At 34.7% G+C, this 15,259-nt stretch overlaps 1 protein-coding gene and 1 pseudogene across 9 annotated transcripts; one reads left to right on the top strand and one right to left on the bottom strand.

Moving 5' to 3' along the window:
• Positions 1-673: 673 nt before the first annotated feature.
• On the top strand, positions 674-4,135 carry LOC112795591 (serine/threonine-protein kinase WNK8-like; annotated as a pseudogene).
• A 2,872-nt stretch (positions 4,136-7,007) lies between these two features.
• On the bottom strand, positions 7,008-14,986 carry LOC112795590 (calcium permeable stress-gated cation channel 1). 9 transcript variants are annotated; one of them, XM_025837595.3, is made up of 12 exons: positions 14,825-14,986; positions 13,414-13,761; positions 13,166-13,315; positions 12,655-12,790; positions 12,006-12,107; positions 11,034-11,150; positions 10,859-10,939; positions 9,978-10,318; positions 9,638-9,883; positions 8,855-9,179; positions 8,462-8,695; positions 7,008-7,602 (listed from the first exon to the last, which is right to left on the bottom strand). In XM_025837595.3, exons 2-12 carry the CDS (start codon positions 13,725-13,727, stop codon positions 7,324-7,326), a joined length of 2,325 nt encoding a protein of 774 aa, XP_025693380.1. In that variant the 5' UTR covers positions 13,728-13,761; positions 14,825-14,986; the 3' UTR covers positions 7,008-7,323. The 9 variants fall into 9 exon arrangements, with proteins under 9 accessions (XP_025693380.1, XP_072089927.1, XP_025693381.1 ...); XM_072233826.1 differs by having other exon boundaries at positions 13,414-13,757; XM_025837596.3 differs by having other exon boundaries at positions 14,561-14,954.
• Positions 14,987-15,259: the final 273 nt, after the last annotated feature.

Here is a 15,259-nt window from a genome sequence, read left to right as displayed (position 1 = left end):
AAGAACAATTAGATGAAATTTAAAGTTCTTACAAAAATAGTTAATGATATATATGCTATTCCGGTATCCACTGTTGTTTCTAAATCTGCTTTTAGTACAAATCGTTGTTTAATTTCTCCTGGTCGAAAAAATTCAAACAAGACATAATTAAAATTTTGATATGTAGATAAAGTTGGTTATAGACATTTTTAGAGACTAAAAGTGATCTATTATTTAATTTTTATTTATGTTAATTTTTTTACATAGTACTAATTAATTTATTAATTATTATTTATTTTAATTTTTAAATTTAAATTTTGATTTACAAATTTTTAATAATAATGAAGTTGTGAAAAATAATCAAGAATAAAAATTAAAGACTCTTTTATATTTTTTTTTTTTTTTAGTTTTAAGTTATTTAAACTATTAATTTTGTATGAGTTTTATATTTATATTTTAATTTATTTATAAATTTTAAATTTGTGCCTTAATTTATATATAAATATATAAAAATTAAAATATTATTTAATTTTTGTAAGAGTGAATAAGAGTGGGGCGGATATCTACAAAGCCCAGTTAGAATTTTATAGTTTACTATTCTCAAAAAACAAATAATAATAAAAAAACGATAAGACAAAATTGAATAGGACAAAAACCCACCATACCCCGCATCGTCACCCCTTTACAGAACCTTGCTTGAAACTTTTTAAGTTTAAAAGTAAAAATAAGCATAGAGTGTTATTGAAGTCAGCTTCAGTCTTCAGGTAACCAGGTCGCAGTTTGAAAGTCAAAATAACCAGATAGCGTTTGCCACTATCGTGTGTGACTTTGCAGCGGTTTGTTCTGAAGATGCAGAAGCTCCATCCATGCCTCAATTTCGGTTCAGTATGATCACCATCATGCCGCTCTCCACTCATCACAATCCCAGTTCCTGCCATTCTGCCATGCAATTTCGATCCCAATCCCCGTCCCCAAATGCCATCGCCATCTCCCTCCTCGGTTACCCATTCCACTTCCGATCGGAGTTCGATTCCTACTCCATCGCTTCCGAGGCTTTCTCTGAACGGATTTCTTCCCTTCCGATCCCAATTATGTGCCTTGTGACCCTTTAATATTAGCCCTAGGGTTCGCCGCACCGGAAAATTAGTAATCGTAAAAAGCAGAAAATCAATTGTTGCTGTTTTTATTTTTCGTTTTCCTTTTCCAAAATGGATTCCGAGGCTGGCGTTGTGGAGAAAGATCCAACTGCGCGATATGTACGGGTATGTTTCTTCATTGTTTTCTGTCTTTTTCTGTTTGCTCTATTGGACTTAATTTCTTGGTATATTATATTCAATCTGTGATTTTTACTGGTTTAAATCACTTTCAGTACGATGAATTGTTGGGGAAAGGAGCGTTCAAAACTGTGTATGGATTCCCCTCTCACTTTCTCTCGTTATGCTAATAATTTTTTTTTTAGTTTAAATTTTATTTTTTTTGATGAATTAGTCCTTGTTGTGTAGATATAAGGCGTTTGATGAAGTAGATGGAGTAGAAGTGGCGTGGAACCAAGTCAACGTGGAGGATGTTTTGCAATCACCGCAACAATTGGAAAGATTGTACTCTGAGGTTCATTTCCTCAAGTCATTGAAGCACGAGAATATCATCAAATTCTACAATTCTTGGGTCAATGAAAAGTCCCGGACTATCAACATCATCACCGAGTTGTTTACCTCTGGCAGTTTGAGGCAGTGAGTTTTAAGTGATCTTATTGATCTACAGTTATCCTTTTTTTCGGCACTCGATTATGTAATTGTTTTAAGATATGCTCTTTCTTGATGTTTAGATATAGAAAGAAACACAAGAACATTGATATGAAAGCCATGAAGAATTGGTTGAGGCAGATTCTTCGAGGATTATGCTATCTGCATGGCCATAATCCGCCCATAATTCATAGGGATCTGAAATGTGATAACATCTTCGTCAACGGTAATACTGGACGTGTTAAGATTGGAGATCTTGGATTGGCAGTTGTGATGCAGCAGCCTCTTGCTCAGAGTGTTATAGGTAATAATGTTTGTCCTTGTTGGGGTTGCTTGGATTAAATTGGAATTAGCTATCAACATGATGATGACAGACCAGGTTTGGTAAAACTTTAGCTTTTCAAAATAAAAATGACTTTCAAAAATTACAAGTTACAAAAATTTAACATTTAAAATCAATTTAATAGACATAAATATGATAAAGAGTAAGAATAGATGTAGATATTTGTTATTATATAAGGTTATATTAGACTTTTTTCTAAAACACCTTTAGCTGTTGAAATCTAAAACCACAAGCACACGATCTTTTTAATTTACCAAACACAAAAGCCTGTCCAAAAAATTTTACCAAACCGGGCTCAAGTTGTTAACTTTGTGCAGGCACGCCTGAATTTATGGCACCGGAACTTTATGAAGAACAATATAATGAACTTGTTGACATATATTCTTTTGGCATGTGTGTGTTGGAAATGGTCACCTGTGAATACCCATATAGTGAATGTAGAAATCCGGCACAGATATATAAGAAAGTTACTTCTGTAAGTCTGCGTTTATGGTTTTAATGTTACATATGTATCTAATGATTTATCTTTCTATAAATTTATTTCACATTGATTACTTTCAGGGTATAAAGCCTGCCGCTCTGGCTAAAGTACATGATTTGAAATTGAGAGAATTTATTGAGAAGTGTCTAGTTCCAGCAGCTATGCGACTGCCGGCGTCTGAACTGTTGAAAGACCCATTCCTTGTTGCTGAAAGCCCGAAGGAGATCAATCATGATACACTACTGCAGCTGACTAATCCGCCAATATCTGAGCCTTGTCCTATGGAGACAGACTCAAGCTCCAGGCATACTTCACATGGTTCCTCTGTGAGTAGTATTGAAGAAACTTCCTTAGTTTCAGTGTTCGATCTTCTGCAGGTGACTCAGAAAAACGAATTCCGGTTAAGAGGGGAGAAAACTGCCACCAGTACAATTTCACTTACCCTGCGAATTGCCGATGCATGCGGTAACTGATATTGAGAACTTCTTGTGCTAATCTAATCATGAAGAAAATCACCATAACCCTGAATTCATGCCCTATACTATGCGTTTTTGTAGGTCGAGCAAGGAATATCCATTTTCCGTTTTATACCCATTCTGACACGGCCAATTCAATTGCTGTGGAGATGGTTGAGCACCTGGAACTTGCGAAGGAGGATGTAACTGTGATTGCTGAGCTAATACAAAACATGATTCTGAAGCTCATGCCCAACTGGAAACCTTCCTCTCATTCCTCTCTCAACTTGTCATCTGAAAAAGATCACTTGTACAAGCCTTCGGAAGAACTTCGGAGCTGTGGAACATCAAGTTGCCAGTGGCCATCACTATCAAGTGTTTTTGATACAAAAGCAATTCAAGATGATTCTGTTCGCTTACATCATGATGGAGAAAATCATTATATACAAGAATCTGTTATGTCAGAGATTTCATCAGAGTATGGGACTACATTTGCTTTAGATTCGAAGAGTGAAGAGCATGATAGCTTTAGTATGGACGGATGCTGCAAAGGTTCCAATGGCTTAAATACCAATTCAGATGCCGGGTTCTGTGCTCAAGATGATAATGAACAATCAGAGAAATCAGCAGGCGTTATCAATTCACAATGCAGTGCATTCGAAAACTTTGACGTGTCAAGTATATGTTCTGTTGCTCTAGCCGGCATAGATAATTCAAACGAGCTACAGCTGGAGCTTGATGCAATAGAAACGCAGTATCACCAATGTTTTCGTGAGCTCGTGAAGATGAGGGAGGACGCCATAGAAAACGCCAAAAGGAGGTGGATTACAAGGAAGAAAATATCAGTTATGTGACGCACTAAGATGATTTTGTCCCGGGTTTTTTTTTACCCTGTATTTTTTTAAGAGTATAGTGATAGTTAGGTACTGAAAATTTCGACTTCGGACTAATTAGTTTCTGCAAAAAAAAAAAGGGTACCAATTTAGTCTTTTATGATAGCAAATAGTGGATATATAATGTCCTTCTATCAATTCATTGCGTAAAATTTAAGGGTGGTGTTTATATATATCGATAATAACTTTAATGTATCTATTTATGAAAGATGGTTATGTAGATAAGAATTTTTGAAGTGAAATTTTATCTGTTTTGGTAGGATTTCTAATAAATAAAGAGCAATTAATAAATGTTATATGAAAATTTAAAAAATAATAAATATATTACTGTCTAAAATTATATTGTTTCTATGCTCATGCGGTAGCAATGGGACACACACTATCGTAAATAACAAAATACATGGATAATTTTATTTCGTTTTGCACTATCCATTGACGGAAGGATATATATGTCTACCGTTTACTATCGTGTAAGACCTACTTGATACTTTTTTTTATTCTTCAAGAGTTAATTAATCCAAGATTGAAATAATTGAGGATCTAATTGTCAATTTATTGGTGGCGAGAAGCGAACAGATACGAGAATGGAAGGATATATATATGTCTATCGTTTACTATCGTGTAAGACCTATTTGATACTTTTTTTTCTTCTTCAAGAGTTAATTAATCCAAGATTGAAATAATTGAGGATCTAATTGTCAATTTACTGGTGGCGAGAAGTGAACAGATACGAGTGGTGACTGGCGGTGAACAGCGAGCAGAGATGACGAAGACTTGACCACAAGGAAGAAAGCGAGCCACCGCAGAACACAGACCGATGAGATGACGCTGAGGAGACAACAGTGAAGGTGCAGGGACGACAAAGAGTGGGTTTAGGCAAGGTGACAGAGGTGAAGGTGCACGAACGACGCAACGTCGATAGAGGAGATAGACGACAAAGGAACTGATGGACGCAGAAGACTCAGTGACGAGATGGCAACTGTGCGGTATTGGTGACAGCGGCTCTGAGAAGATTGAGTTCCACTGCCGTTTTAGAAAGAGTGCATTGAGAGTGTGAGGAAGTACGTTGGGGAAGGGGGATTGAGGTTCAGAGGGGAAAGGGAGGGGGATTAGGGTTCATAAGGGGGGATTTTGGATTTTTCAGGTTGGACTGGATAATTAATTAAAAATTCTACATTGAATTTTTCGATGGCCATCTCAGCATTCTCGTTGGAAATGTGCTCTGGCGAGATCAAGACTATGCTTGTCAAATTTTAAAATCATTTAAGGACTATTTTGTCAATAACAAAAGTCAAGTACTATTTTGTCAGCGTCATAATTTTTCAAGTACTGATTTGGTATTTACCTCTTTTACTTTTTATCAAATTTTTTAATGCGGCAAAAAGGGACTCACTCAACCTAATTCATCCATATCATAGTGTGGGAATTGAATCGAATGGAATCACTCAATCTTCTACCCAAAAACAGTTGTAGCTAAATTTTTAGATCAGTTGTTATACGAGTCGTTCTTACTTTTTAATTTTTAGTTTGATGGGATGCTACATATCCATGTAACCATATAACTAAGTTGATCCAATACTAAAAAAATCTAATATCACTAAATGAAACGTAAAATATACGCACCCAACACAGACGAAATCGCTCTTGTCCAACGCTTCTTCTCCCCACACTTCTTCTTCTTCTCCTGCACTTCTTCTTCTTCTTCCCCTTCGCGTTCCTCCTTCTCCTCATTTTTTGCATTCCTTCTTCTTCACGTGTTTTGTCCTTATCGTCATTCTTTTGTTGTTGTTGTTGCTGTTTTTTTTTGTCTTTTCCTCCTTCTCTCTGGTGAAGAAACAGTAGAAGGTGAGGAAGAAGAGTTTTGAATAGTGCAGAAGAAACCGAACACAGTACTCATGGTGAACCGAACAAAATACTCATGGTGAATCAAACACAATACAATTGTATAGTACTGAGTGAACGAACCCTGAATGCTAAATCCTAAATCCTAAACCCCTAAAATTCTGAACCCTGAACCCTAGACTCCTAAATCCTAAACCCTCAACCATAAACACGGTGACCGAAATTAATACACGGGGCGAACCGAAAGTTTGAAACACACTGAACCCCTGTACATTGAACCCTGAACCCTGAACCCATAAACCCTAAACCTTAAAACACTAAACCCTGAAACCCTATCGTCATTCTTTTGTTGTTGTTGCTGCTGTATTTTTTGTCATTTCCTCCTCTCTCTGGTGAAGAAGCAGTAGAAGGTGAGGAAGAAGAGTTTTGAATAGTGCAAAATGAACCGAACACAGTACTCATGGTGAACCGAACATAGTACTCATAGTGAACCGAATACAATACAATTGTATAGTATTGAGTGAACGAAACATAATCCATTATATAAAATCAAATTTAAATAGCTTTCTGCAGAATGAAGTGAACACAGTACTCATAGTAAACAATTGTATAATACTGAGTGAACGAAACATAATCCATTATATAAAATCAAATTCAAATAACTCTGCCTACAATTTACATATTATCAACTAAATTCAATTCAATTCAATTCAGTACACCTCCGTCCGTTTAATTCAATCCAAATTTGCAATTGAATTCTATTCAATTCGATTCAAAATTGAATAATCCAAACTTTGTCAGTTTGATTCGTTTCAGAAGAGTAATCCAAATCGCTCTCCTGATTTGAAATTGAGTCATTTATTGTTTCGATTCAGAAGTGCAGATCGAAGAAGAAAACGAAGAAGAATAGGAAGAATATAAATGCAACGTAATCAGATCGAAATAAGAAAACAAGATGAACGTGACCATAAGAGAACAACAAAGGCAATGCAGATCAATAAGGAAAAACACAAGCAGAGAAGGAGGAGGAGGAGGAGGAGGAGGAGGTTTACATTGCAGTAGAAAGTTTACGTTGAACAAATTTTTAAGTTGCAACACATTATATGTAGCGCATGTATGACAAACGAGTGAGAGGGTGGGAGACGCGTATGTGGAAGAAATTACTTGATTAACAACCATGTAAAAAATACATGGATACAGAGCTTTTCTAATGTTGGGGTTTGAAGAATGAATATTTTGCAAATATTTATTCAAATAGTAGAGATACAGTACTTTCTATGATTAATAAGTACAAATATAATTTATTATTTAACATTCGCTAAAGAATACAAGGTATTAAGAAAGTGCTAAACAACTTAATGACAAGAAATTCTGAAGTTTGGATACTATATAGGTTTTTCCAACTTCTACAATTGCGGTGCTGTTTTGTTCTACAAAGCAAGCAAATTTGCTTGCTATTTACGCAACAAAACCTGAAATACATTACATTTCGACCTACTTTTTCTACAAGAGATTACCATCTTACTCAACAAAACGCCTAATGTACAATTGGTGATGACATTTCTGATTCCTTGGACCATTCACTGATTCAGGGTTCATTTTGGATGCCATCACCGGCAAACGGGGATTGAGGCGGAGACGATGTGCCGCTGATTCTACTCGGCAACGGCGTGTGCCTTTGTGAGTGCCGCTTTGTGCGCACTGTCATACTCTCAGTTTCCCAGTTGTTGCTAAACGTATCGTCATCGTCATCCTCGTCGTCCATGCTGTCCTTAAAAACTGGGTGTATGTAAGCATTATGTAGATAGCCTTTCAGGTTCAGGTGAGGTTCTGTTGCTTTTTCTAATGTATCTTTCATCATTGCTTCCTATTGTAAAATTATTGCACACACAAGAAGGAAAATTAGCATTTCATCAAATGGCAAACTTGTAGATCTCAATTCACTAACTAGAATATTTGATGAGTTCGAATCAGTTCTGTAGTTACATTAAATACTTGTTTAGGTGTTATTAAGTTGATAAAAAGAGACTTTGTTTTTCAACGAAAAAGATCTTTTTTCATTTTTTAGCGTGTTTGACAAATTTCTAATAATAAAAGTAAAAGTACTAGAAAAAAAAAATTTGTGAAGTTACTATTCACATCTTTTTTAAAAAGATAATTTTTTTTAAAAAAAATTGTTTACATAATAAATAAACAGAGAAATATTTTTATATATACCTAAACATAATTGATAGATAAAAAAAATCTTTTTGTATGAAATATCCACTTTTTTATAAGATCTTTTTAAAAAAAGATAACTCGAAAAAAAAAATTCTTAGAAACTCACCTATCAAACCATAAATAATAAAAAAATAGAAATTTTACATGTCAATGAATAATGTATTTCATAAAATTTAAGAAAATATCAAATTATAGTAGTGTCAAAGGAAATTTACTTATTCGAAGGAAGAAGTGATGAGTAAGACTATTAAAGCATTTCACTACTCACCAAAATAACCATCTATCATGATATATAATTTCCCTCAAATTTTATTAGTTGACAACATAAAATTGTTTTACATTATATCATTGGTTAGACATTGATCACAACATATTAAAAACAATTACGTCCCAATGATTTTATGGAGTTCTAATAAATGATCAGTCAATAATAGAAACAATGACTTCACCATCAGTGATACACTGGAAATAAATACTAACAAGTAAAAGGAACAAATAAACATTACCTGTAATGGAAACTTAACAAATGCAGGTTCAAAACGGCCTTTGCAGTACCGATAAAACCATATGGTCAGTATTGGAAGCACAATGAGAAAAGGCGTCGACGAAGCAGCCTTTTTTGTTGTGAGGAGTCCCATCAGAACTATCTGTGACACCGTCAATGCGATCACAATACGGCCATGGACATCAGGCCAGAATTGTGCACCACTCTCATACTCCTGATTATAAACATTGATGATCTACAATTGGAAGAGATATCTTTGTCTTAATATATCAGAAAGATAGTGTATATATTACAATATAAAATTTCATGTTAATTTGTTTGCAGTCTTAATTAACTATTAATATCACAGAAATCATGAACAGATATAAAACTTCGGTTATCAACGATTCGATACCTGATGACGGAAAACTACATAGGCAAGTCCAAAGAAAATGATTATGAAGGGAAGTACAGCAGGTGTAACTGCAGCATATACTAGCCCCAACAGAAAGTACAATTGTATTCGGGGCTCTCCCGTGTTGAAACCGATACTTCCAGGATCCATGGCCTCTTCCCTGTCCTTCTCGGTTTTAACCAAGAAGAAGTTCTTCAAGTGATAAAAAATAAGTGGCTTCAACATCAAAACCTCTGCAGCTATACTAGCCCATCCATCAACCATGATATAAGTTATAAAGAAAGTTGCTTTTAAAGGAATCGCAGTGCCAATTGTTATAGGATATCTGCCAGAAAAAATGTAGCAAGTGTTTAATGTTACCGACATCTGCTAATGCAATATAAGTATACGAGCTTTAACAATTAGGTAAGGGAAATTATTGACCAAGACTATTAAAATCCACGAGTAACCATGAAATAATAGAGTAAACAGTAACTAAGCTGATGAGGGAGAGTATATTACTCTTATGTGATGTATCTTACATGAGAGGAATATTAGCATCTATTTATAATTGAGACTCTTTGATATGACATGGTTATATCCTGATTTCTAACTAAGATTATTTCACGGTGAACAACACAACACAAAACAATGATTCTCAAATAGCAGGTGTGTTTACAGAAGCAAGAAACGCCTATTTCATATAATGAGAAGTAATCTAATATATTGACCAAAGACATGTTTATCTTACTTGCAATATAAAAATTAACTTGCAAAGAAAAACTTTTATTATGGATGTCTTACTGATTGGCTGGTTGGTGAACGAAAGACTTCAGCTGTTGAAATGCGGATCCAGTGAGTACGTTCCCAAGAAATATATTCACAAAATTGAACAGATAATATCTAGAAGCTGATCTCCTTTCAAGAGATGATATAGATCCAAAGCCTTCAAATTTGGACATGATCATCAGTATTGTGGGAAGAAAGATTAAGAAAAGCTTCAACACGATCCCAGGTAGAAAACCTTGAATGAATGACTTAATGAAAGGGCTGCACAAAGATGTAAGTTTGTATAAGTAAATTCAATCGAATAGTGATGTGAGAGATTATGTTTTCAGAGGTCCAAGTATGAGATTAGACTCACACAGTAACAAGTGGCTTCAACCATGGTGCAATCCTTTCGATTCCCTCAATACTTGCAAGTGCTTGAACAAATGCTATTGGGATCATGAAAAAGAAAGTGAGGAAGAAGAAAGCAACAGCCATGATTAACCTCCTGACAGAGAGGGAAAAGTATGGAATTGGCAGGTTTCGCCAATATACATCTCGTGGCTCTGGAGCCCATTCAGTCAACCAGAGTGTTGGGTTTCTAGTTTGTTGAGTTTGAGCACATACAGCGGCACCCCATCGTGTTTTAAATGAAACAAATGCCGCAGGCATGACAGATTTTGGATCATCTGTGACTTTTTTCCTCTCTGAAGCTATCTGCAAGGAGTGATCAACTAAAATTACACTAACCACAAACTCAATACTTTGAGAAAGAAAAACTAACCAATAAAATCACATTTAGAATTGACCATAATTTCTTCATATATCGGTTTTGTCATGATACCACTTTTTCCAAAAGCTTAAACTAATAAGAAGGGGCAACATGAATTGTTATACCTCTAACAAAGTTCAAGTGAAATTGAGTTGCACAAGGTCATTAGTTCAATTCTTTCAGAGTTAATTTGCGCAAATTCAAGTTAACAATCAGAAAGGTAGCAAACTATACAAAAGAGAGAAAAGCTACAACCAAAACAGCTTAAAAACAGAATGAAGCAGATGTATATGTTACAAGGAAAACATACAATAATTTATGTTGTCATTATACTAGTACAGAATATGCTGTAGCTTATTATGCGAACTAGGAAAAACTAAAATCAGATTCTCATTTTATAAGCATGAAGAATTTGTATATCAACAAACTATTGTCGTTACTAAATTTCGACAAAAGTAAAACAAAGTAGAAAGAGAAACACATACTTCTTCTGACAACTTGTCAATTTCAGTGGTATGATAATCAATGGCATCCACTTTCTTCCCCCAAAGACCAAGGAAACCAGTCTGGTACAATGATAGAAGAGAAAGCTAAATATAAGAAATTCCCAAGAGAGTTTTGATCCAAAGTTTAGAGCATACCAATTTACAACCAAAATACCTTCATTTCGGGTCTTTCAGAAGTTCTTTCAAGTTTATTTCGATAATAGACAAGCCAGTTCTGCAGTTTCTTCTTCTTCTTGACCAACTTTGCAAGTGTGTTTGCATCATATATAACCTGAATACATAACAGACAAATTGCCACATACATATCATTTCTATCATAAATTGAGTGCAATGATGTCATGTAATTAGACAGTTAACTGATTTTTCTATCCCATAAGAAATCTGATCCACCGATAGAGAAACACTTGGGTACCCTTATTTATGAAGGTATTGGTAGTTTGGTACCACTTTTATAATCAGGGGTTAAGATCAATTCAGAAGTTTAACATATCTTAAAATATTAGTAACTTGAGTTTATTAGACATATAACAAATCCTGAACCACAAATAAAAAGAGTACCTGTACCCTTGAATTTTATGGGTGTATCTGGGATGCTCCCTAATGTAGTCACAGTTAATTTAAAAAAGAAAACTAAATTCAATTCACATTGTCAAACACTGTAAGAGGCCATCTTATGGAAGTTGGAAGTCCAGACATTGATTGTAGTAAAGGTTGAATTCCAACCAAAAGAAACCCGCCTAATGCACATCTATTAAAAAAGAACGAGATAAATGAACAAAATATCATCAAATTCTCTTGGTCCCAAAAATTATAGCAACCTTTAGCTTTGATCCCTTGAAAACTCAAATTTGGTCCCTTATTATTATTTTTTTTTTTAACATCTCCACATTTGGTACACGATCTTAACTTACTATTTTGAGTGATATGTGGCAGTTAAAGATACACACACATTGCAATGTTGATGCGGATCACTTCGTTACCTCATCACTAAATAGGAAGTTATTGTTGACGATAAGTAGTGGTACTGGTAAAAACATGAAGATTGAAACCGTAGCCAAAAAGGGCTAACAGCATATTTAAAACAACAATAAAAATTATCATTCTTGAAGTACCCTGGAAAACCAACCTGGTGTGTAAGATAGTGACCCGGATGATTCACCATAAAAAAGTGCTCGACAAGCTCACTTACAGATTCATCAGGATCTGGTGGAATATTTCTAACAAGAACCTGACAATAACATATTTTATGTAAGCAAAATACACATGAAAGATCGTGTATGACAATTTAGACTACAGCTGTAATTTCTTGAACTTTAAGTATCAACATGCCTAAGAGCTGCAGAAATCTGTTTCATTAAAACCTTGTTTTGTACCTGTCATGTTGTATTTTAAGCAATTTATTTTTATTGCTCTCTACTCATTTTTTTTGCTTCTTTCTTGTATTCCTTTCCCACCAATAAAGGCCAAAAAAGAGAAAAGGATCACCATTGACTTTGCTTATTAATTGAATATTAAGCTACTGACATTATAGATGAAAATAATTAACTTGCACCAGTAATCAAAACCAAAAAAAAAAAAAAAAAAAACCTAAGACCACCAAATGCAGCAAAACCAAATCTGGTCTCTTAGGTTGAGATCTAACAATTATAGTACCACCTAGAACACATGGAATCTAAAATCAGAATTCCATTGCTTCATATCCAAAGATGATAAAGCAGTAACACATAAAACAATTGCTCAGAAAATATGCATAAATTAAAGTAAAATTTATTTACTGTGAATTGATCAGGACGACGTTTCTCTGTTGCGAGGAATTCCAGCCTCATTGATGCAACTTTCTCATATTCCTTTAGCAATATATAGCAGACCCAAAAGGTAAATGCATAAGCCATTACTATGTGTCCCCAAAACCTGAGGCAATGTATAAAATTTTAATAGAGCACCAAACATGACATCATATCAGGAATGATTATAATTTAGGTATGCACAAAGTTACTCTGCAACTTCAACAAGTAAGATTGTGCACAAAAAACAGAATTAGCAATAATTTGAACGGAGATTCGAGGACTAAGTGATGCTACCTCAGGATTAAATATAGGGATTACGATGGAAGAAAGGGTAATTTTGATATCTCCACATAAAAGATTCAAAGAAATTGAGGTATGCATTGAACATAAGGTTGCACTAGTTGAATATTAAACCTCAGGGATGGTTTAATACAATTTACTTAACAACATCAAGAAGGACTAGCAGAAATGTAATAATACTGAATGGTTGATACGAAACCTTTCGGATCGACTGTGGACATTTGAAACAGAGAGTTTATCAATGTTACTGGAAGTTATGTTCTTAGCTCCTTCTAGACCAGTACTTGTCCAATTGACAGGAACCAGAACAATCCAAGCTAGGAATGCTATGGGAACAAATATCTTAAGCCTGAAAAAAAGAAAACAGAAAAACAGAAAATATCATAACTATAATATGCTTTGCTGAAATAGTGTATATATTCACAGAAATACAGAATTGTGCATTACCCTAACAGGTATATTCGCAAGTAAACAACGGAGTCCAATCCAGCATGGTCAATAAGCTCAGGTTCTGGCATTCTAAGTGCTTCTGGCATCCAATTCAAAAATCCAAGATATGCTCTCCAATCAAGGTTGACAAACTTGCGCACAAATACCCCTCCATGTACAGGGTCTGTTCTCAAACCCTTCAGATACCATTTTGGGAAGTATACACGGTCATTGAAAGGTTGAAGCCTCAAAATAGCAAAAGCCAAAAAGAAAAGAAATGCACTGCCAATGTTTATGGCAGCTGCAACCCCAATATCTCCAAGTGTAGTCATTTTATTTCTTTTAGCAGAACGAATGCATGCCTTCCTGAGATGAAAGTAAGAAAATGAATATTTGATTAAAAAAAAAAAAAGGGTTAGATTCATACCAAACACAAATCTAGTCCAAATTCATGGTAAACTAGCAGAAGGTCCTGACTTCCACTATCCAATAAGATTATATACAATGTTAAAATTTCGAAACTTAAGCATTCATCGCCATGACATCAAGTAAAACTTGAATAAAAGTTTTTCACATTGACAATACCTTTAAGAGCAAGCATTTAAAAATGAAAAATTCATCAAAAAGAATGGCATATTAGTCCTCCTTCATATGTAAATGAACAGAATTTTGCAGAAGAACTATTCTGTCGTCTTTTTCTCAAATTCTGAGGGTCAAATTTATAATTCTAAAACCTTCAGACATAACTTTTTGGATTGCAAAAAAACTCAGGTGCAGTCGACTTCACGTGAAGTTGATAGTTGAGAGCCGTTAAATTGTTTGACTGAATTCACTAAATTTTCAACTAACGACTCTCCACTATCAACTTCAAGTGAAATTGACTGCACCTGAGTTTCCACCAACATAGATTGAGAGTTTGCACCAATTCATAACAAACAATTACGACTGGATTCAATTATAATACCAAAAGCAAAACAAAGAAACTTCATCAAGTCAATCCATCTAGGTCACAAACATTCCACTCGAATAATAAACATAAGAGTTTCAATCGTACTCAAGCATTTCATAGTGCTAGTACTAACAAATATTAAAAAAAAAAAAGAAAAAACCAATTCCAAGAGTTTCAATTCGAAGATTCCAGAAAATAATAAGAATGAAGGAGTACAAACACAACGGCCAGTTCCGAGAAGAGCAGAGCGATGAAGATGCAGAGAACAACGAAAGGATGTGATTTGAGTTCGGATGGCTTTAAAACCAAACAAAGCAACAACCTCTATTATTTTTTTAATTTGTTTTGCAGCGAAACTTACTCACACACGCGACTACTGAGTTCAAAAATGACGAGGCTAGAACTAGAGATTTAATTGAGAGAAGAAGAAGAAGGTCCTCGTGGTTTCTGGAAGAGGCAGTTGCGGCTGTTGGTTCTTACCTTGTGGTAATGCGCTTACAGTTAGTTGAAGAGCACAGAGAATGAGTGAGCGAGTGGTGTTGGTGTTTTGTGTGTAGACCTTTCTCAATTATTCAAAGTCAGGATATAGTCTTTTTTTATTTTGGGAAATAAAGTCAATTTAGATTGAGTTTTTGATATGATAGCGTTGTTGTCGGATACTTTCAAGTTATCAAAAAATTTTAGTAAGATATTTTAATTTTGGTAAAAATTCATCTGCAGTCGACTTTACCTAATAATTTGATTAAGGTGAAAATTCAAGTACAGTCGATTTCATGTGAAGTTGATATCTAAGAGCCGTTAGATGAAAATTTAGTTAAATCGGTCAAGTCATCTAATGACTCTCAGTTATCAACTTCCTGCACTTGAATTTTCACCTTTGATTAAATTTTTATCTATCGACTCTTAGTTATCAAT

This window comes from Arachis hypogaea, chromosome 4 (assembly GCF_003086295.3).
Source record: "Arachis hypogaea cultivar Tifrunner chromosome 4, arahy.Tifrunner.gnm2.J5K5, whole genome shotgun sequence".
In the NCBI taxonomy this organism is placed as follows: domain Eukaryota; kingdom Viridiplantae; phylum Streptophyta; class Magnoliopsida; order Fabales; family Fabaceae; genus Arachis; species Arachis hypogaea.
The sequence above is the reverse complement of the archived record's forward strand: the minus strand, read 5'-3'. Positions and strand labels throughout refer to the sequence as shown.